Here is a 25143-nt window from a genome sequence, read left to right as displayed (position 1 = left end):
CGTCAGTCTGAGGATGAAAAGCGGTGCTGAAATGGAGACGAGTACCCATCTCGTCGTGGAATCGCTTCTAGAATCTGGACGTGAAACGAACATCTCGGTCCGACACCACCGATACCGGCACTCCATGACGTGCCACAATCTCTCGCACATAGATATCGGCTAACTTTTCCGCCGATATACTCTCCTGAATCGGAATAAAATGGGCACTCTTCGTCAACCGATCCACTACTACCCATATCGAGTCCACCCCGCGTGCGGTCCTGGGGAGTTTGGTGACAAAATCCATGGTGATGTCCTCCCATTTCCACACGGGAATGTCTAACGGCTGCATCTTGCCGTGAGGTCTCTGGTGCTCCGCCTTGACCTTCTGACAGGTCAAACATCTCTCCACATACCAAGCGACATCTCGCTTCATGCAGGGCCACCAATAATCAGATCGAAGATCTCGATACATCTTCGTCGCTCCTGGGTGGATAGAAAACCGAGACTTATGAGCCTCGTCCATCAATACTTGCCGTACCCCACCCCAGTACGGTACCCACACCCTACCATGAAGCGTCAATAAACCCCAACTGTCGTAATCAAACGAAGCTACTCGGCCCACTATCCTCTCGCACTTCTGCCTCTCCTCCTTGAGGCCCTCCATCTGAGCCTCCTTGATCTGCTCCAACAATGGAGTGATCACTGTCATCCTCATACACAGATCTCTGATAGGGTCCGCCGACACCTTACGGCTCAGGGCGTCGGCCACCACGTTGGCCTTCCCTGGATGATAAAGGATCTCACAGTCATAGTCCTTCAGCACGTCTAACCATCTCCTCTGTCTCATGTTCAAACTCGGCTGATCCATAAGATATCGCAAACTCTTGTGATCCGTGTATATAGTACAGCGGACCCCATAAAGGTAATGTCTCCAAATCTTGAGGGCAAACACAACTGCCCCCAGCTCCAAATCGTGGGTAGGATAATTAGCCTCGTGAGGCTTCAACTATCTCGAGGCATAAGCTACCACATGGCCTCGCTGCATCAATACTGCTCCCATACCTGTGATTGATGCATCACAATAGACTACGAAATCCTCTACTCCTTCTGGCAAGGTAAGGATCGGAGCCTCGCACAATCTCTGCCTGAGAGTCTCGAACGCCGCCTGCTGCTCAGGCCCCCAACGAAAAACCACCGACTTCTTGGTTAGTCGGGTGAGCGGCACTGCTATCTTGGAGAAGTCCTGAATAAATCTCCGATAATACCCTGACAACCCTAGGAAGCTCCGAATCTCGGATGGAGACCTCGGGACCTCCCACTGCATCACAACCTCAATCTTGGCCGGATCTACCAAAATACCCTTCTGGTTGACGAGATGACCAAGAAACTGCACCTCGCGCAACCAGAACTCACACTTGGAGAACTTTGCGAAAAGTCTCTCCCTCCTCAAAGTCTCCAACACCTCCCGAAGGTGCTCCTCGTGCTGCCCCTGTGTCTTGGAATACACCAAGATGTCATCAATAAACACTATCACCGACCGATCCAGCATCGGTCTGCACATGCGGTTCATGAGATCAATGAATGCGGCTGGGGCATTGGTGAGCCCAAATGGCATCACCACGAACTCATAATGACCATACCAGGTCCTGAAAGTAGTCTTCTGTACATCCTCATCTCTAACCCTCATCTGATGATAACCGGAGCATAGATCGATCTTGGAGAACCAAGACGCTCCCTGAAGCTGATCAAATAAGTCATCTATCCTCGGAAGTGGGTAACGGATCTTCACCGTTACTTTGTTCAACTCCTGATAATCAATGCACATACGATGCGACCCATCCTTCTTCCTCACAAATAAGATCGGCGCTCCCCAAGGCGAACTGCTCGGCCGAATGAAACCCTTGTCTAACAGCTCCTGAAGCTGTGTAGACAACTCCTGCATCTTAGGGGGAGCAAGTCGATACGGTGCTTTGGCTATCGGAGCCGCACCAGGAACTAGGTCGATCCTAAACTCAACCTGCCTCTCTGGAGGTATCCCCGGCAAATCCTCGGGAAACACATCCGGGTAGTCACGAACAACAGGAACATCATCAATCGCCGTTCTGCCCTTCTCCCGGGCATCCAAGACGTAAGCTACAAAACCGGCGCAACCCTGCTGAACATAGCGCCTCGCCCTCGCGGCGGAACAAAAGATCGGTCCTCGCTGGGGCCTCTCGCCCTGAATCACTATCTCTCCCCCACTGGGAGTGCGAACCCTCACTAGCTGTAGCTCACAATCAATCACCGCCCCATTGGGGCTCAGCCAATCCATGCCCACAATAACTTTATTCCCACGCAGGGGAATAGGAACCAGGTCCACGGAAAACTGCTCATCAAATATCTGAAGGGAACACCCTTTATGCACTCTGCCGACCCTCACGGTCCTATCATCTGCTATCTCAACCTCTAGTAGGCAATCCAGCTCCTCGGGAGCTTTGCTAAGTCTCTTGCTAAGCGCAAGCGATACAAATGATCGGGTAGCCCCCGAATCGAACAATACCAAGGCAGGGATGCCGTTCACCGAGAACGACCCTAAATAAAACATATCATCAAGTAACATACAAACGATATAATAACAAAAGATGAAGGAAAGATTCATACCCGTCACCACATCAGGAGTCGCTCGCGCCTCCTCTGCTGTCATCTGAAATGCCCTGCTCTTCGCCACTGGCGCATCAGCTCGGCCCTACCGGCCATCCGTAATCCTCAAGGTGGCAGGGGCAGGTGCAACCACCTTCCCTGTTGCAGCTAAACTGGGACACTGGGACCTTTTATGTCCCCTCCGATTGCACTGAAAGCAAATCAGATCTGATGTTGTAACCGTAGTAGCAGGGGCCGTACAATCCCTACTCAAATGCCCAGTCCGACCGCACTTGTAGCAGCCGGAACTCCCTGCCTTGCACGCCCCCTCGTGCAACCTCCCACACTTGCCACACCGACCGTGGCTCTGCTGACCCCTAGACCTGTGATCTGAAACCTTGGGCTTTTTGCCCACACTGCCTAAACCCGAAACCGCCTCCGGTTTCCTCTTCTTCTCCATCTCGAGATCAATCTCCCTCTCTCTGGCTCTAGCAATCATGTCGTCCAGCGTTTTACAACTGGACCGGCTCACAAACATGAGAATGTCGCTCCGCAGCATCTCATGATAACGGGCCTTCTTCATCTCCTCATCGGCTGCATACTGAGGAACAAGAAGGGCCCTCTCCCTGAACTTGGCGGTGATCTCCGCCACTGTCTCGGTAGTCTGGGTAAGATCCTGGAACTCCCTAGCTAACTGTTGCACCTCGATGACCGGTGCAAACTCCGCTCTGAACCTGGTAGAGAAATCAGCCCAGGTCATGGCATCCAGTGCCGCATCATCCCCGATGGCATGTCCGACCTCCTCCCACCAGTCTCGTGCCCTGTCCTTCAGAAGACAGGACGCCAATCTGACCTTGTCCCCCTCGGGACATCTGCTAGTGCGGAATGCGTTGGCTACATTCGCCAACCACCTGGTACTCGCTATGGGGTCCCGTGCCCCATGATAGTCAGGAGCCCCGCATGCCTTGAACTCCCTGAACGTAAGTGTGCGCGACCCCATCACGGCCGCCATCTCGGCACGGAAAGTACTCAATCTCTCATCCATCAGCTCTAAAATACCCTCCTTGATCGAACCGAAGATCACAGGAGTCTGCTCTAGTATGATGCGGGTAATCTCAGAAGAAAGGAACTCCCTAGTCTGCTCATCCATCTGCCCGACCTCCGGGCCTGATCCCGATCCTGATCCCCCTCCGGCGTCTGACCTGCCGGCTGCTGGCCTCGGACGCAAAACTACCATTCTGAAACATATCATAACAACATCAGAACACTGAAATATCTCAAGGGATCATGATACTACTACTAGCTTCCTGGTCTTGTCTTGGCCTTCCTTAATTCGAGTACAGATCCTCTGCTTTCAGTAGTATGGGCCCCTACTACCTTCCACATCTATCCATACTTTCCTCAAGAACTGCCTTGACTCCACCAAGTCACTTCTACTACTGCCATTCTCTGCTACTCTCATCCTAGGCTTGCCCTAGGGAAACTTCAAGCTCAACGCGACTGGTCCTCAGCTGCTGTAGGTCTCCTCATAATGCCAGTTAGTCACCACTTAAACACCATCACATGTGATGAGGATCAGATAATCCTTCAAGTAAAAGATCCGTCCCTACAACGGTTGGACTCAAACAAGAGCTGCGCAGTAGAGCCAGTTCCAGCACTCTGGGATTATTCAAACATGATCACATGTGGTGTGATGTGTTCACCTAATGGCTAACTCCCACTACTCAGAACCCCACTAAGCACGAAGCAAGCAGCATTCGGACACGGGAAATAGACTCGGGCAAAACTATTCTTATAACAAGAAACTGCACTGGCATAGGATGCTAAGCTCATACTATCAGGCATAACCTAAACAGGCTATCCTACTGCTGTCTACTCAATTCTAGCATGCAATACTCATAAAGCTGTAACACATAAGCAGGCACATAAGGCATTCTCCTAGATCCTTAGCCCTATACTAGCATGCTGTTATACTGAAACTGAAACTGAACAAATAACTTGTATGGGTAATTTGGGAGTACTTACTTGAGCTCGGCTGACCGCATGCACACACCTCTATCTTGTTAAAAACAATTCTTTCTTTCCACGTGCTTTCAAAATTCTTTTTGTAAAACGTTTTTATTTTACTAAAATCTTTTATTTCCCTTAGTTTGAGTTCAGATACACCCGGAAGTGTATCCGAATCCCTCAAACCACGGCTCTGATACCAACTTGAAACGACCCAAAAACACGACCCAAAAATTTTCGTTTTTTAATATAATCTAAACCGTAATATAAGTATCATAACATAAAACATACGCGATGTATCCCCAAAACGTAATAAAATATTGTGCGGAAAACTGTGTCATACAACATCAATCCATAACATCAAAAGACATCCCCAGGATAAAAGCTATGCTGTGGTGTGTGCGATGCTGTCACCCCGAGCTCTTCCCTTTGCTTGCGGAAGTACCTGAAACCAAATTGAAACTGTAAGCACGAAGCTTAGTGAGCTCCCCCAAACTACCACATACCATACAATAACATATAAAGACATATTGGGCCTTGCCCACTGCATCGGGCCGAAGCCCGGAAACTGCATCGGACCGAAGTCCGGAACTGACTGGGACCTTGTCCCCTGCATCGGACCGAAGTCCGGAACTAACTGCATCGGACCGAAGTCCGGAACTGACTGCATCGGACCGAAGTCCGGGACTGACTGGGACCTCGTCCCCTACATTAGACCGAAGTCCGGAACTAACTGCATTGGACCGAAGTCCGGAACTGACTGGGACCTTGTCCCCTGCATCGGACCGAAGTCCGGAACTAACTGCATCGGACCGAAGTTCGGAACTGTCTGACTGAACATGGCATAGCATAACACATCAACTAGTATAACACATATACGACATGCTACATCGGGCCGTGGCCCGGAACACATAGTACTTAACACATAAAACATAGCACATAAATCCTGTTCGAACCACGAAGGCATCGAACATACCAACTACTGCATCGGACCTAAATCCAGAAACAACTGCTAACTGAACGGGCCGGCATTGTGGCCTTAGACCCGTTCCTATTGGAAGGAAACTCACCTCGTAAGCTGGCTGCTGAGTGTGTGGCTCGGAAAGCTAACGGCGGCTGCTCTTGAATCTCCTCGGCTACAATCCATAAACACACTCAATCAAATACTAAACACTGCGCTTGGGTAAAATGACTCTTTTAACCTCGGTCAAAGTCAACTCTCCTTTGGGCTGACTCGCCGAGTTGGGCCACCCAACTCGCCGAGTCCTACTCTCACTTTTCACTTTTACTCACTGCTACTCGTCGAGTCTGGCATCGACTCGACGAGTACCCTCCTGATCCCAGAACTCAGACAATCTTCATCCAACTCGCCGAGTCGTATGAACAGACTCGACGAGTTGTTCTTGATCCCAAGAAGATTGCCTTGGACTCGCCGAGTTGATGAACAACTCGCCGAGTCCCTCCATCACTGAGTTCACCCTCAACTCGCTGAGTCCACTCTCTAACTCACCTCGTCCACTCGACACTGATAAAACTGAAGGATTCGAGACTCGCGACCCGACTCGTCGAGTCGTTCTTCCGACTCGCCGAGTCGCCGCCATGCAACTGATTTTTACTTGATTTTGTTTGAATCCAATGCATACAATTGATAGATCTGAATCCAATAAGCTGTTTTACCACGTAAAGTTTCCAACTTTACGTGCACAACCTCATGAATAAGGGAAATAAGGCTAAAAGATGCATAAAATGGGTAGATCTATGGTTATCATGCAATATAACTCCAAAAAGACAGTAGATCTGGGCTCTACAACACCCCAACATTCAGATCCATAGATATTCCGACTTAATAAGACATTCATGCAAGTGTAAAGCTTGAAACAAGCACCAACTAGCTCTTAGGAGAGCCCTAATGGAAGTTTAAAGCATATAATAAGATGGAACTCCGAAAATACCTCAATAAACTCTGATTTGGCCTTGGATCTTTGCACTACAACCCTTCTCCTTGCTTCTTCCTTCTTCTCCTTCTTCACACCTTCACAAAATGGCACCAAAACACATATAAGCTCTTCAATGGAGGTTTGGGGCTCTATCACTGCGTTCTCAGGGTGAGGGAGGCGAGAATGGGGGCTATAAGGTGGTATAAATAGTGGGCAACCCGGGGATTTTAGGGTTTCACCCAGACAGATGGACTCGCCGAGTCGGGGATATGGACTCGTCGAGTCCCCGGCTCACGCGTGCCCTCAGACGCGACCCTACTCGGCGAGTCAGGCTAGAACTCGCCGAGTCCCTCTTGAAAAACTCACTAATATTACCAATAAATCAACATACCGGGAACGGGTCGTTACAGAATGGTTCATTTTTTTGTAAAACCAAAATCAGATTGGAAATTTTGATTTTTTATTTTGGAAAATGTCAAACCATTGGTTTTTTATTTCGGTTTTGGTTTTTTGTTTTTTTTTTAAAAATATATTTTCAGGGTTTTGTTTTTTGTTTTTTGTTTTTTTTTTTTTAAATTTCATAGATTTCTTCATCAACAAATGTTGCTATAATTTAACAAAAATAAATAATTTGCTAAAACATAATACAAGAAGAGGTTTGTTCACATTTATTCATTGAACTTTTTAGAGGGAAACGAACTTTCGATTTTGTTCATATTTAGTCACTAAAGTTTTTTTCGTTATCTATTTGCCATTGAACTATTGAAACTGTTCACATTTTACCCTTATAAGGGTAAAATGTAAACAATTTCAATAGTTCAATGGCAAATAGATAACGAAAAAAAGTTTAGTGACTAAATGTAACAAAAGTCGAAAGTTCGTTACCCTTTCAAGTCATTATCCCATTCTTCAAATATGATAAAAGTGGCCAGCAGAATGTGGTTTGTAATATTCCCCATATTTTAGAAAGTCATGTGATTAGAAAGCCATGTATTAACTTTCAGGTTAATTAAACGATCGAGCATATTAAAAGAAGCATTAATTGAAAAGTTTACCTAATTTTTTTTTTAAACGGCAAGTCTAACATACTACTAAACTATACATTAAATTCATATATGACTTGAATTCTCAACCTCAAAGAGGGAGGACAACACCTGATACCGTTGAGCAAAAAACACTTTGGTTTACATAATTACATTGCTTTCTCTTAGAGTTGAGCCAACCTCGGTTTTATCTGTGTTTTCTCGGTTATATTGAGGATATATTTCATAAAGCTATTATTTAGTTTCTAATTTAGATGTATAATCTATTGTAATTATTATTTTTAATTTGTATATCCTTTATATTATTAAAAATATTAAATCTCTGAGCAATTTATATAAACGTTTTATAAGGTTCACTGAGAGGCCAAATCCAAAAAAATAACAACACTTTGGATATGTGAAGTGTTGAACTGTATACCTTATGTATGGAATGTTACATCTCAACTAACCGTATGGGTGGATCTATGACAAGGATATTGCATACCCTTATTTTTCTTCCGTAAGAGTTAATTATTCAATATATATATATATATATATATAGAGAGAGAGAGAGAGAGATATGTTCAAATGTTTTTGACAACTATTGTGTGACTGTGTGCACCAATAAGAATTCAGGAAATAATTAATTATTAAATAAATCATTTAAATGTATTATAGTAATCTTGACATATTTAAATATGGTAGATAATTAATATGTTCTTTATTATTCATTTAAATATGGAATGTAGTCAAAATCTGTTGAAAAAAACCCTAGCCGATCACGTATACATCGATTTATCCTCCCTCTCGTTTTCTTAGCATTGGTCCCTGCTATTCAGTGGGGTTTCGGAGGTTTTGGGGTACTGTAGAAGGGAAGATGTGCTAGAGGTTTGATCAGAGGGCATCAGAGGGCAGGAGGGGTTCCGATGGGGCAAAGAAATCAACGATGAAGTCGAATCTTCATAGGCCTTGATCGATGGGAACAAAAGAGAAAGAAAGCGAGGGGAGGAGGTATCGATCTCTGATGAGTGATTAGACCGAAGAACAAAAGGAGAAGCAACGGGGTGGGGCTGTTGCTCCGATCGAAGCAGGTCAAGAGGTGGAGAGGATGTGGTGGTGGTCGCCGATTCTTCTTCTCCGGTGAAATCTAGGTATTTTTTATATTCATGTCTTCCGATTGATCACAGAATGAACGTGTTGAATTTTATCAAAATTTATACTTTGAAGATTACATTCTATTAGAATAAGTTACAATTTTTTTAATGTTTGCTATATTCTATCAGAATTACAACCCATAATGCCAATTTAAAATATTATATGCATTCTGCCAAAATTTAAAATGGCATATATATATATATATATATATATATATATATATATATATATATATATATATATATATATATATATTCTGTCAGAATAATGGTAGTGCAGTAATGGTAATTGCACTTTAGAGTTAATGATTCTTTTAGAATTTGTGTTTGCCTTTTTTGTAATAGATTTGCTATGATATTTTTCCACAGAATGAACATGTTCAGTAAAGTTATTCTTAAAGAATACGATATTTTTTTTAACCATTCTTAGTTTTTGTTGCATTTTTTATAGGAATTGATTGAAGAATGGTTTGAAGACATGATAGGAAATGTTTGAAGAATGAATCAAAGATTGATCACACTCACATTTTAAGAATCTTGTTATGTTTTAAAGAATTACACTTGTCATTCTTTCAGAATTTTGTTGTTATTCAAGAATATTCTTTGTATCACAATCATACAATGTAATTATTTGATATATTATTAGTGCAAGAAGACATGTATTCTTTATAAAATGTTAGTGTTGATAATATGTAATATAATTCTTTAAGCATGTTAATATATATAAATATTGAATATAATCATATTCTACAAGAATAAAGTCAAAAATATATTTACTAGTTTATGGTTGATTTTCATGTCATTCTAACAGAATGAAATCGGATATTATTAAAAATTATATTCGAATTAAATTTAGAAAATTCATATTTTTAAAAATAAGGGTATTAATTATCCCTTAAAATCTGGAAATTTCCTTTTTTAATATAGGTTAATTGACCAAAATACCCTTATGGTGAAATTTATGTTATTATATGGTACATGTTACCCTATTTTAATATCATAGACCCTCAGATCAAGATCATTGATTCTATTTCATCCGTTGGTCCAGATTTGTGCATATGGGCACACAATAGATGTCAAGAACATTTGAACCTAGCCCTATATATATATATATATATATATATATATATATATATATATATATATATATATATATATATTAAAGAAAAGGAATTGCATACCTCCATACCCTTATTTTTCTTCCGTAAGAGTTAATTATTCAATATATATATATATATATATATATATATATATATATATATATATATATATATATATATATATATATATATAATATATATATATATATATATATATATATATATATATATATATATATATATACTAGCCGTTACCCGCGCACAGCGGCGGGGACAAATAGCTTCTTTCAACGATATTTTTTTAAAGAAAAATATTATGTTCCAAAAGAAAGTTCATGTCGTAGGTGAGAGGAAGGACGGTAGTCGTGATAGTGGTTGGTTGAAGGCGGAAGGAGGCAGAGCGGCTGTGGTGGTGGTGGTTATACTGTCTTGGTTACTGGTTAGGGTTCTTCGAGAGAGTGTGCGTATATTTCTTACTTTGAAGGGATTACGAAGATAGATATTATGAGATGGCTTGTTACCAATGTGAGAGAAGAGATCCTCTATAAATTGTTGACATTGACCGCTTCAAATGACTGAAGTGTTGAGATTGGCGGGTTCAATTTGCAAATGAATTCTTCTATTAATTTGATACGAGATTTTTAGGGATAAAGGATAGGGTTAAAGTTTTAATATTATTATATTATAAATGGGTTGTACTTCAAGCTTAATAGTTTGGACGTCTTAAAAAAATAATATTATTATATTCAATCTATTTATAGAAATAGTTAGATTTCTTTTATAAGTAGTATATATATATATATATATATATATATATATATATATATATATATATATATATATATATATATATATATATATATTAAAGAAAAGGAATTGCATACCCTTATCTTTTTTCCGTAAGAGTTAATTATTCAATATATATATATATATATATATATATATATATATATATATATATATATATATATATATATATAGAAAAGTAAATATACTTTAAATGTATATAAGTTTAGGTACCCAAACTCACCATACTAAATCGTTTTGCATCATATAAAACTTTCTAATTGTCCAATGTTCTTATAATTTAACTTTTAACTTGACGTACTTTCAAGATTTTTATAAATTAGATATTTATCTTACTCTTACATAATTTTCATTTTCAACTACAATATATATGGCCTAGTAGATGTTCGGCAAAAATACGTGATTGACGAGAAAGATAATACTGAAATTTCGAATATCTTGAAAGTAAATCAAGTTAAGATTGAAGTTTAAGGAACATTATAATAAATATATATAAGAAAATGACGTATTATGATGTGTTTGGGTACCTAAGCTTATATACACTTAAGGGTATATTCACTTTTCCCATATATATATATATATATATATATATATATATATATATATATATATATATATATATATATATATATATATATTAAAGAAAAGGAAAAATCTTTGGTTTAAAACTTTCCGTAAATAAATAGGAATGATTTTTGAAACTTTAAAAAATCAAGAATAGCCAATAACTTAACAAATAATACTCCAAAACTTAAACAATCAAAAAATCTAACAATTCTTGCTACTTACCGACTTTATCTTAAAAAAAAAGACTATCTTGGGAATACTTAGTTATTTATAAATTTTAGAATACAAAACCTTGATGCTATCATTTTTAGGGCTGTTAATTTGGTTAGAGAACACAAGTTATTTATAAATTTTATAATACAAAACCTTGATATAATTATTTTTACTTTTTTAGGGTTGTTAATTTCATAAGAAAAATAGATAATCGTATATAAAAAAATACAAGTTGCCATATTCTATCAATTTTAATAATTTTAAATTATTATGTAATATTCCTATTGTGAAATCATTGAATTACTTTTTGGATTCTTCTTGTGTTTCAATGATGGGTAAGTCGGTCAAGCTACCTGCGTCCTGTCTGATCCGATTGTTTAGTGGCTCTTTTTAAGAGACGGGAATGTAAATATAAAACATCCCTTGGGAAAGCCTCACAGTGTGGTGGTCGGCGTAACAATAATGACATTTGTCTATATGCCACTGCCTGTTTACTAGGATCATCATAGATTACTAATGCATGCATTCCATTATCGTGGAAATATTCCCCAATGGCACAGCCAAAATATGGGGCTAGATATTGCAGAGGAGCAAGATCCGAAGCGGTGGCTTCTACAAGAATGGAATATTCCATAACATTCGCTTCTGAAAGAATTCAAACTAATTGTACCATAGTTGAGCGTTTCTGTCCAATCGCTACATAGACACAATACAATGTCTTACTCTCATAGTTGCCCCTTGAGTTCATTTGCTTTTGGTTTAATATGGTATCGATAGCAATAGTTGTTTTTCCGATTTTTCGGTCCCTGATTGTAAGTTCTAGTTGACCACGGCCTACAGGAACCAAGCTATCTACTGCTGTTAACCTAGTATTCATAGGGTCATGCACATATTTACATTCAATAATCACATGGGTTTTCACTTCGACACGTCTTCGCTCGTGATCGCTTAGACCCTCTATCCCATCAATAGGTACTCCCAAGGTGTCTACCACACGCCCTAGCATAGCCTTTCCCACAGGGACATCTACAATAGAGCCAGTGCGCTTGACAAGATCTCCTTTAATAGCAGTATCACTACCAAAGACAACGATACCTGCATTCTCATTCTCAAGATTCAAGGCTATTCCTTTCATACCTTTAGCAAATTCAACCATTTCCCTAACTTGAATCTCGTTCAACCCATAAATACGTGCAATCTCATCTCTAACTGAGATCACTCGACCAATCTCAACCACTTGAAAATTCGTGTAAAAATTGATAATTCTCATTTCTAATAGAGTCGTTAGTTCAGCAGCCCTTGGAGAGAATTACATGATTCTATTTATTTTGGGATATATATATATATATATATATATATATATATATATATATATATATATATATATATATATATATATATAAGGGGGAATACCGCTTTCAATTTCAAAGAGCTCTATTTCTGCCTAAGATCTATTCTTATAGATCAGATTCGAGCTTGTACTACTAGAACTAGGAGTTGAGATAGCGTGGAACACTAATACAATCCATTGTTAAATGTCTCTGAGCTCCTTCTTCTTTCGTGAAAGCATAGGAGTCGTTATGTTAAGCATTTAATCCTAGTCTTTATGTTATCTATGTTAGAGGACTTAGATGTACCTTATACTGAACAGTCTGACATCAAGTTGTTAGGACTTGAATCGCTATGCGAACACTTCACAAAAGACTGAAATAAAGCTCGAGTGGTTTATGAATCAGTTATTTAAGATCTTAGCCAAATGCTGAGCGGCTATGTAAGCACTTTGGGCGCAGGTTTCTCGATCGGACTTGACGAATTGTCATAAAGACATCACTTTGCTTTATATATATATATATATATATATATATATATATATATATATATAATAAAAATGGATTATAAAATAAGATTCAATTAATTAGAAGCATTATAGTTTTCAGTTTGTTTTTCATCATCTAAAAGAAAAACAAAAGAGAAACTAAAGTTATTTTAAAACACAAAACAAATATAAGTAGAAGTTGCTGAAGTAGAAAATGTTTGATGCTTGCTTAGCACACAGATCATACGCTATCTCCTCACCTACTAATGCTTGCAAAAATTGATCCAATAAAGCATTTGTTCGTACAAAACGCTCTCGAACCTCGCACTCTATCACTCACGGAAAAGAAGATGACTCAAAAAAATTGGTCACAAAGATTATTTTTTGGGTCAAGAAGCTTTTGAAAAGACCCGATCCTTCCATAAAAACCACTAAACATAAAGTGGTTTCGCCGTATCCTTTGAGAACGTTATAAGAGAAAGACGGAAAAACAATGCTCACACATGCATTTCAGACGTCAAGAACCAAGAAAGACTCAAACAAACTCACTCTCGCTTAATTCACATATTTGGAACTCTTTTATAACACTCGGTTTTGGATTTTCTTCGTTCTTAAGGGCTACGGCCCAATCTTCAGTTGTCATGAGTCTTAGGGCCTTAGGGAAGAAAGGATTTGGCCCTTTTCGGATGTGGGTGTTATGGTTTAAGTGATCCAAGTGTTCGATGGTGTCTTCAGAGGCCAAGGGTATAATCGTAATTTAATAACTCGGTCTTTTATGAATTTTGGGTTCTAGTTAGGGAAATTTAAAGGCAATGATGATTTGTTAGAAGCATAGGGCTTCTCGCCACCTTTTCATGTGGATATAATTCCGTTGGAAACGAACCTAAGATGAGGATGTTAGAGCAATTTAAATTATTGGCAGAAATGGCCTTTAATGGAAAAGTTTTGCAAATTAGTTCCATGCGTGCATGGTAAGTGGCGTGTGCCTTAGGTGAGTACGCCCAACATAATGAGCATAGTGCCACGCCCTAATTTTTAGGGTTTGGGCACTATTTAAGCATCCTTATAAAATCAAGGCTCCTTCATTTCTCATTCTCCATTGACTTCTAGCCTCATTTCGGAAACCCTAACCTCTCATTGAGTGTTTGAGAGATCTAAGTGTGCGTTTTGGTGTGCTTTTGCTCATTTTCAAGGAAAGGGTGCTTGGTGCTAGCTTGTGGTTCAAAGGAAGACTTATATATCTAGACTCTTGGCTTCATTTCCAACTTATTTAAGGGATCAAGTTCATACCTTGTCTTCTTGTTATGTTTTATGGGTTTAGGGATAGATTTGTGCTTATTTTTGGGTTTTGAATCCTCCTTGTGAGTTTGAGCCACTCCTAGAGCCAATATTGCTAGATCTTGCCCTTTCTAAGTCTATAAGTTCGTAAAAATGTTATCTTGGTCCTTGCTTTTGGTCCATGCATGTTCTAGCTGGATTAGAATGGTTGTTAGCTCCCATCAAGTCTTGAAAATGCATAAAGGTGCCGACTTTATGCATTAAGAGCTTTATTTTAAGGTTCTCTAAAGTTTACGTGCAAAGTGCTTTAGTGGTTAAGTTAGAAAATGAGTTTTGGAATAAGCGACGTTACGCCCCACGTAACTGGATGTACGCCTAATGTACCTAGATTTTGCCATGACCTGGTTTCGTTGAGCTGGGCTTTGAGCTTGCTATGTTTTTGGGCTTCGCATCTTTGGACCACCTTGTTGCTTTGGGCCTATTTGGGCCATATAAGATCAAATGTTGGACTAAGGGAATTATTGGGCTTAGGATAAGGCCCATATAGGGGTTGGGTCGAATTTGGAAAATTGGGCCACTAATGGGCCTTTGTGGATCTTTTCGTTTTTCGCCTTTTTGGTTATTGGATCCAGACCTCAGTTTTGGTTCAAGTTGGGCCAGGGGTAGAATGGTCATTTTTATCCCAAGTATGGATTATGGACCATAGATTGGAACCTAATTGCTAATTGGGTGTTATTTTGTACTAATAGCTCGGGGATTCGTCAGGGCAACAGTTACGGATTTCTTTTAGTGAGCTTCAGCATTCGAGGTGTAACAACCCGTTATTTCAGGTCAGTAAAGCTCGAGTCATGTAATCTTCTTTTGAAAGGAAATAGAAAATGAAGTATTCAAAAACTCTATTTAGAGTACATTATGTGGTAGCTATTCTCATAAGGTTTCCAAACATATAAATAACACAAAAATCCGAGTTATAACGAAGAAGTTATGCTCATTATAAGTTTTTCCGACCAAAAACCGGCAATCCGAAGTTACGTAAAAACGCAAAGTTTCAATAAAACACTTTACGACCTTAAGTGTCTAAATGAAAGTCATAGATATCGTTAAACTACAAACATACATGAAAAGAACGCTCAAGTCGGACATCATTTGAAGTCAATTGGGTTAATATTCGCATATGGGTTCAACATATGAATTTTTGATTTCGCAAGTTTAGAGTTCAAGAACTAAACTGTGTTCGCATCTGGAAATGAAAATTTTGTGAATCGCATTCGATTAAGTAGATAAAATGCGAAAGAGATAAATGCGAAGGGATGCGAAGGGTGTAAGAATGAAAATGCGAAGTATTTCACAGTAGATAAAATGCGAAAGAGATAAATGCGAAGGGATGCGAAGGGTGTAAGAATGAAGATGCGAAGTATTTCACATTAGATAAAATACGAAAGAGATAAATGCGAAGGGATGCGAAGGGTGTAAGAATGAAAATGCGAAGTATTTCACAGTAGATAAAATGCGAAAGAGATAAATGCGAAGGGATGCGAAGGGTGTAAGAATGAAGATGCGAAGTATTTCACATTAGATAAAATACGAAAGAGATAAATGCGAAGGGATGCGAAGGGTGTAAGAATGAAGATGCGAAGTATTTCACAGTAGAATGCGAATTGGGGAAGAAAACAGAAGGTTTCAAACATTGTCCCTGGAGTTTCGCATTTTTGGAAATCAATACTCAACTTCGCAAATGGGGGTCATAAATGATGAAATTGTAGAATTTCTAAAGAGATAAATGCGAAGGGATGCGAAGGGTGTAAGAATGAAGATGCGAAGTGCACGAACTAAAGACCCGACCCGACGTCCCATTCGACCCGCGTGCCAGCGACACGTCCCATCCGACCCGCGAACCCAGGAACCCATCCCATCCGACCCGCGTACCAAGGCTGACCAGCCTCCCTATAAAAGGGCATGCGAAGGCTTCCGAAAAAGGGGCTCATTTTCTCTCATTTCTCTTGCGTTTTTCCTCGTTTTCTGTGCTCGTACTACCCCGAAGCCCTGGTCACTTCGTGCAAGATCCGAAGGTCGATTTTCTCCCGAGAAATCCCGAGATTTCCGAGGAAAAATCCATTTCCCGAGACGAAACTCTGCCGTTTTTCCATCTCGCTATCTTCAAGTTGTCAAGTGAGTTCATACCCCTTTTTAACACACTTTAAATACATCTTTAAATACTTTTACAACTCTTTTAGGGGGGGAATACAAGTAAACATACGGTTATTATCGTGCATTAGACTTATACGAGGAGTATAATGATCTTCGTTGTTAAAACATTTTATACATTCTAAAAACTTATGATTTCGGTTTATCAAATCATTGTGAGAAAGGTTAAACTTTGCATACAAAACTATCATGTTAATATATACTAAATTGAGAATCCATGAGACGCGCACATCTTCCAACTTTACTTTTCTTTATTAGAAAGTACTGCAGTAAGGCCTGTTTATAACCAGAATCTCCCGCGACGAGAACGTGTCAAATGTGTATAGATCTATACGGGAAGTCATGATCCCGCACCCTGACTGTTAGCTACAGTCCGTCTTTTGGGGTGACAGTTGTCATAGCAATGCGACGCCTGAAGAACGTCGTTACAGGCATATTATGTTTAGTATGGTTATAAAAACTCATCGGATATACAATTATTATGATATTAAGTTATGGTGAACGAGTGGTTATTAAAACTATTCTTCATCCAACCGGTTCGATCTTCACGTAGTTTTGTTATATATAAAACTATGACACATTTACGAGAAACGTGGTTTCTTACAATTTTCGGTCTTAGAGACTGGTATTATGTGCGAGGAAAAATAAAAGTGTTTCCTGCATACAAACAAAATAGGAAAAGAAGGGATTTTTCCGGTGCAATCATTTACAACTTATAAACATATATGGGATTTTCTGGAACTAATGCATTCATTTTCAACACCACAAATCACAACTCTTTACATGTTGAAGCACTACGTTTACTGGAAAACATACACCTAATTTGGAATGGCATCCAATTTTTCTAAACAACTTATGGACTCACCAACTTAATTGTTGACACTTTTTCTTTGAAATAACTTGTATTCTCAGGAAATCGCTAAGCAGGTTGGGATTCAACTTTTGGGATTAACGCGCTGGCGTTAATTACTTCATTCTAATTGAAGTTTATGTACCTTTATTTTTAACATGTAATGAATACAACTATGTAAACATTTAGCAACCTATTATATATGGTGGTGTGTACTTTCCTTTCTATGAACTGTTATGATATTGAACATGACGTCCTCCGCCCCCGAACGTTTCCGCCGTTCTGGTTTGGGGGTGTGACAGATTGGTATCAGAGCATTGTTTATAGGGAATTAAGTATATCAAAACCATTTCTTTTGTTATACAACTATAAACTCAACTGGGTAAAAACACTCTGAGTAAGATTCGTACTTTTAAAAAAAAAAATTCTTTATTTAGTTTTTAATGTAGGCATGCATTCATTTCACAACAACAAGATGGTCAGTATCATAATTAAAACCACGTTGAAGTATTATATATCAGTTGTGCAGTGCAGGTATGCCTTGGGACATGTAATCGGAACTGGGAAGGATATAGCCTGATCAACTATATTTGTCCAAGAGCCGACTACACATATGCCAAGGAGTGCCTGTAATGGACAACAAATTTTAAAATTTCCAAAAGCATATCACTAGGGAATATTGAGAGTGTATTCGAGTGCCGTCAACCATTAAACTCGAGAGTAAGTTTCATATGCTCTAACTTATAGTAAACTTTTATCCCTATTCTCGTACAGCCTAAATGGCGGGATTCCATCACCTCAATGACCCCTACTACCACAACCAAGGAAATGGTGGGTGGATCGAATCAGATTCTGAAGAAGACGAAGAGCCTATAAATGTGGAGGCAGGAAACGACTCTGGTACGGATTCGGAGCCAGAAATTATAAATCCACCAGCCCTACAACCTCCTGTCCACGTGAGGAATTTCCGAGGACCCACTCCAGTGTGGGGAAGTCACCTCCATCATTGGAGCCAACAACAAAGCTTACGCCCTCCTTACGGCATGTGCCGAGACTTCTATGACGTAAGAGGCGGGGGATCAGCCGATCGCGCACTTCCGGTCATGGTTGGCAAACTTGCCAACCAATGCTATCAATCTGGAGTGCAAGCCAACCGAATTCGAGAGGTCAATGTGGAGGTGCAAAATCACACGGCTGATATCAACCGCCTAGAGTTGATACAGAACGACATCCACATTCGCGCCGAAGCGTTTCAAGCACAAACAAACGCGGCCTTCGCAGAATTAAGAGAACAACAAGCTGCGTTTGACAGACGTCTCATGGGGTCAAAGCAGTCCGACACAGAGTCGAGCTCAAAACGCAAGGCGCACCGCAAGTAGTACTTGCCCAACTCTCAAATTTTGTTATAAACTAGGACTTCGGATAAAAGTATTACTTTCTTTAAAATTTCCCGTAATCGGAGGCCTTTAGAGAGGCCAAGGAATTTTGTCTAGACCCCGCTGTAACACAACTATATGTTTAATATATATAAGGGCATATCGCTTTCTCACCGTTGTTAATCATGTGCAAATAGTTCGATTTATTGATGCATCTATTCAAACTTTACTTTCAAGCTTAAAATATTGTGTCAATTAAACTCAACTTCTTAGATCTAATAGAAGTTCATTCAATATCATTTAACTACGAACTGCCAAAACTTATAATTTTCTTCCAAAACTTTCTTTTGGCAGCAAGATGCCTCCTCGTCCAAACCTGAGGCCCAGGCCGGGCACGGCACCACCACCACCTCCACCACCAGCTTATGATCCAGCCATGGTTCAGGCCGCTATCACAGCAGCAGTAACTGCAGCCCTCTCACAAATAAACTCCCAAGGGAATGGAGGGGCGGGAAGCAGCACAAACCATCCAAATCATGGAACGGGTCATGGCCAAGGAAGAGAATGTACCTACAAGGAGTTCTCTAACGCTAAGCCAAAAACTTTTAATGGAACGGGAGGAGTCATTGCACTAATGCAATGGTTCGAAAAGACCGAAACGGTCTTTGAGATCTGCTCATGCCCTGAAGCAAGCAAAGTCAAGTTCGCTGCCTGCACCTTTGTAGATCGAGCCCTCACTTGGTGGAAAAGCCATGTGAATTCAGTAACGCTCACTGTCGCCAACGCCATGAGTTGGGACGACCTAAAGGTTCTACTACTGGAAGAATACTGCCCAAGGGGCGAAGTACAAAAGCTTGAGCAGGAGCTCTGGAATCTGAAGATGACTGGGTCTGACCTAATCACCTACACCACTAGATTCAACGACCTCGCTGCACTGTGCCCTACCATGGTCAACCCAGAATCAAAGAAGGTCGAAAGGTACATTTGGGGGTTGTCACCCCAGATTCAAGGGCATGTCCTGGCTTCCAGCCCTGCTACCTACAACAGTACTAAGCGCCTGGCCCAGCGACTCATCGACCACGGAGTAAGACCCGGTATCATTTCGACAACTGCATATCCATCCAGGGGGACTCAGGGTCAGAGTAGGACTTGGAACAAGAGGAGGGGACCAACTCTCCAGGAAAACCCCAGGAAACAACAAGCGATAGCGACACATGCTATTACTGTACCTGCGAACCCTTCCCCCAAAAGCTCATACATTGGGAAACTTCCTAAATGCAACCGATGCAGTTTCCACCACCGCGGTCCTTGCCCAAATCTTCAATGCACCAACTGTAATAAAAAGGGGCATACAGCCCGCTATTGTAAAGGGCCAATCCAACCATCCGTTCCCACCACTAATACCGGTGAAAACCGCGCCTGCTTCGAATGCGGAGACACAGGGCACTACCGCAAGGACTGCCCAAGGGTAAACAACCGAAATACCGGTGGAAGGGGCCGAGTTTTCGTAATGGGGCAGGATGAAGCCATTGCGGACCCTACAGTTGTCACGGGTACGTTCCTTCTCGATAACTCGTATGCATGCATTTTGTTTGATAGTGGCGCGGAAAGGAGTTTTGTGAATCACGGCTTTAAAGGCCTGCTAAAATCAATACCACAGTCATTGAGTGAACCATTTATAGTAGAAATGGCCAACGGGAAAACCGAAGGCACTAAGGAGATATACTTAAATTGCACCTTAACTTTAAATGATCATCCATTCTCAATCAACCTCATGCCAGTCTCGATTAAGAGTTTTGATGTCATCATTGGCATGGACTGGCTGAGTTCTCATCATGCGGACATTCTATGTTACGATAAGGCCGTTCGCCTTAATCTGCCAACCGGCGAAACTTTCGTTATCTTGGGCGACAAACCAAGTACCACTCTCCGTATCATCTCAAGTATCCAAGCTCAGAAATGCCTACGCAAGGAGTGCCACGCATTCTTGGCACATGTTGTGGATGTGAAGCGCAAGGTCCAAGATATCAAGAGTGTGCCAGGCGTATGCGATTTTACTGATGTTTTTCCCGAGGATCTCCCAGGAATACCACCTGCAAGACAAGTGGAGTTCCGAATCGATCTGGTTCCCGGAGCTACCCCAGTAGCCAAAGCACCCTATCGATTAGCCCCGGCAGAAATGCAAGAGCTATCCAGCCAACTGAATGAACTACTGGGAAAAGGATTCATCAGACCGAGCTTCTCACCGTGGGGAGCACCTGTGCTGTTCGTGAAAAAGAAGGATGGATCATTCAGAATGTGCATTGACTACCGAGAACTCAACAAACTTACCATCAAGAACCGATACCCCCTACCCCGAATCGATGACTTGTTCGATCAACTCCAAGGAGCCAACTACTTCTCCAAGATCGATCTGAGGTCGGGATATCACCAGCTGCGAGTCCTAGAGAGTGATATCTCCAAGACGGCTTTCCGAACACGATACGGACACTACGAATTCGTAGTGATGCCATTCGGGCTAACCAATGCCCCGGCCGTATTCATGGATCTAATGAATCGGGTATGTCGTCCATTCTTGGATAAATTCGTGATAGTATTCATAGACGACATACTCATTTACTCAAAGAATAAAGAAGAGCATGGTCAACATCTGAGGCAAGTGCTAGAGACGTTGCGGACTGAGAGACTGTATGCAAAATTCTCAAAATGTGAATTTTGGATTAGAAAGGTGGACTTTCTCGGTCACGTGGTCAGTAAGGAAGGGATCCACGTGGATCCATCAAAAATTAAGGCTATTAAAAACTGGTCGGCGCCAACTACACCAACAGAAATTCGCCAATTCCTAGGCCTGGCTGGTTATTATCGACGGTTCATCCAGAATTTCTCCAGCATCGCAAAGCCTCTTACCGCCTTAACCCAGAAAGGTGTGACCTACAATTGGGGAGAAAAGCAAGATTCTGCATTTCAGACTTTGAAACAGGCACTTTGCAGTGCGCCCATCCTTTCTCTCCCAGAAGAGACCGAAGATTTTGTAGTATATTGCGACGCTTCGAAGCAAGGGCTGGGCTGTGTACTAATGCAGAGGGGAAAGGTTATTGCATATGCCTCAAGACAACTAAAAACGCATGAGGTCAATTACACCACTCATGATTTAGAGCTTGGAGCGGTGGTCTTCGCTCTTAAAATTTGGAGACACTACCTATATGGTACCAAATGCACTATTTTTACAGACCACAAGAGCCTACAACACATCTTCAACCAGAAGGAGTTAAACATGAGGCAGCGACGTTGGGTCGAGTTACTCAACGACTACGAATGTGAGATACGCTATCACCCAGGAAAGGCAAATGTCGTGGCAGATGCCCTTAGCCGGAAGGAGTACTCTGGCCGAAGAGTGAAGTCATTAGCCATGTCAATCCATTCGCACCTGTCGACACAGATCAAGGAAGCTCAGATAGAGGCCTTAAAACCCGAAAACGTGACAAGTGAAACCCTTAGGGGAATGGACAAGAATTTAGAAATCAAGAGTGATGGAGCACGCTACCTCATGAACCGTATATGGACGCCCAAGTTTGGTGGACTTAAAGAGGTAGTTATGAACGAGGCACACAAGACTCCATACTCCGTACACCCCGGGTCAGACAAGATGTATCAAGATCTCAAACAACTCTACTGGTGGCCAAACATGAAAGCAGAGGTCGCTACATATGTGAGCAAGTGTTTGACTTGCGCCAAGATCAAAATAGAACACCAGAAACCCTCAGGACTACTCCAACAACCTGAAATTCCTGAGTGGAAATGGGAGCAGATTTCCATGGACTTCATAACGAAACTGCCCAAAACTCAGGGTGGCCAAGATACTATTTGGGTAATCGTCGATAGATTAACCAAATCCGCTCACTTCCTACCGATCAAGGAAACTGATAAAATGGAAAAGCTATCGAGAACCTACATCCGAGAGATCGTACGACTCCATGGAGTGCCAATGTCTATCATCTCGGATAGAGACAGCAGATTCACGTCTAGGTTCTGGCAATCATTGCAAAAATCCATGGGAACAAGATTGGACATGAGTACAGCCTACCACCCCCAAACTGACGGACAGAGCGAAAGAACGATCCAAACCTTGGAAGACATGTTGCGAGCATGTGTAATCGACTTTGGTAAAGCGTGGGATGTTCACTTACCTTTGGTCGAGTTCTCTTACAACAATAGTTATCATACTAGTATCAATGCTGCTCCATTTGAAGCCCTTTACGGCCGTAAGTGCAGATCACCTCTGTGCTGGACGGAAGTAGGCGACACCCAACTAGCAAAAGGTCTAGTCCCTGATAGCACCCTCACTGGTCCGGAGATCATCAGAGAAACTACCGAAAAGATCGTGCAAATACGAGAGCGACTGAAATCCTCGAGGGATAGACAGAAGAGCTACGCCGACAAAAGACGTAAACCATTGGAATTCCAGACCGGCGATCGGGTACTACTGAAAGTCTCGCCCTGGAAGGGAATGATACGCTTTGGAAAGCGTGGGAAGCTAAATCCTAGGTACATTGGACCCTTCGAAATCATTTCAAGGGTTGGTCCAGTAGCCTACAAACTCCAACTTCCAATAGAGCTTAACAAAGTACATCCAGTATTCCACGTATCAAACCTGAAGAAGTGTCTGTCCGACGAAACACTTGTAATTCCACTCGATGAGATCGAACTAAATGAAAATCTTAACTTTGTGGAAGAACCCGTCGAGATCATGGATAGGGAAGTTAAACGAACTAAACAGAGTCGCATTCCAATAGTAAAGGTCCGATGGAATGCTAAGAGGGGACCCGAGATCACGTGGGAACGAGAGGACCAAATGCAACAGAAATATCCACATCTCTTCCCCAGCCCCTAAGACTCTTCTTTTGTATAAAAAAAAAAAAAAAAAAAAATTTCGGGACGAAATTCCCTCTAACGGGGGGATGATGTAACAACCCGTTATTTCAGGTCAGTAAAGCTCGAGTCATGTAATCTTCTTTTGAAAGGAAATAGAAAATGAAGTATTCAAAAACTCTATTTAGAGTACATTATGTGGTAGCTATTCTCATAAGGTTTCCAAACATATAAATAACACAAAAATCCGAGTTATAACGAAGAAGTTATGCTCATTATAAGTTTTTCCGACCAAAAACCGGCAATCCGAAGTTACGTAAAAACGCAAAGTTTCAATAAAACACTTTACGACCTTAAGTGTCTAAATGAAAGTCATAGATATCGTTAAACTACAAACATACATGAAAAGAACGCTCAAGTCGGACATCATTTGAAGTCAATTGGGTTAATATTCGCATATGGGTTCAACATATGAATTTTTGATTTCGCAAGTTTAGAGTTCAAGAACTAAACTGTGTTCGCATCTGGAAATGAAAATTTTGTGAATCGCATTCGATTAAGTAGATAAAATGCGAAAGAGATAAATGCGAAGGGATGCGAAGGGTGTAAGAATGAAAATGCGAAGTATTTCACAGTAGATAAAATGCGAAAGAGATAAATGCGAAGGGATGCGAAGGGTGTAAGAATGAAGATGCGAAGTATTTCACATTAGATAAAATACGAAAGAGATAAATGCGAAGGGATGCGAAGGGTGTAAGAATGAAAATGCGAAGTATTTCACAGTAGATAAAATGCGAAAGAGATAAATGCGAAGGGATGCGAAGGGTGTAAGAATGAAGATGCGAAGTATTTCACATTAGATAAAATACGAAAGAGATAAATGCGAAGGGATGCGAAGGGTGTAAGAATGAAGATGCGAAGTATTTCACAGTAGAATGCGAATTGGGGAAGAAAACAGAAGGTTTCAAACATTGTCCCTGGAGTTTCGCATTTTTGGAAATCAATACTCAACTTCGCAAATGGGGGTCATAAATGATGAAATTGTAGAATTTCTAAAGAGATAAATGCGAAGGGATGCGAAGGGTGTAAGAATGAAGATGCGAAGTGCACGAACTAAAGACCCGACCCGACGTCCCATTCGACCCGCGTGCCAGCGACACGTCCCATCCGACCCGCGAACCCAGGAACCCATCCCATCCGACCCGCGTACCAAGGCTGACCAGCCTCCCTATAAAAGGGCATGCGAAGGCTTCCGAAAAAGGGGCTCATTTTCTCTCATTTCTCTTGCGTTTTTCCTCGTTTTCTGTGCTCGTACTACCCCGAAGCCCTGGTCACTTCGTG

General features: G+C 41.0%; 1 protein-coding gene across 1 annotated transcript in view; it reads right to left on the bottom strand.

Annotated features, from left to right (window-relative positions):
• Positions 1–13319: 13319 nt before the first annotated feature.
• LOC145010575 (uncharacterized) overlaps positions 13320–25143 on the bottom strand; it is a 34859-nt gene continuing 23035 nt past the window's right edge. Inside the window, exon 2 of the mRNA XM_078969101.1 lies at positions 13320–13360. Within this exon, the coding sequence (XP_078825227.1) occupies positions 13320–13360 (41 nt within the window). The remainder of the gene's footprint in view (positions 13361–25143) is intronic.

This window comes from Lactuca saligna, chromosome 8 (genome assembly GCF_052625555.1).
Source record: "Lactuca saligna cultivar CGN05327 chromosome 8, ASM5262555v1, whole genome shotgun sequence".
Lineage (NCBI taxonomy): Eukaryota > Viridiplantae > Streptophyta > Magnoliopsida > Asterales > Asteraceae > Lactuca > Lactuca saligna.
Note: the sequence above shows the minus strand (reverse complement) of the source record. Positions and strands in the feature narration are given on the sequence as shown.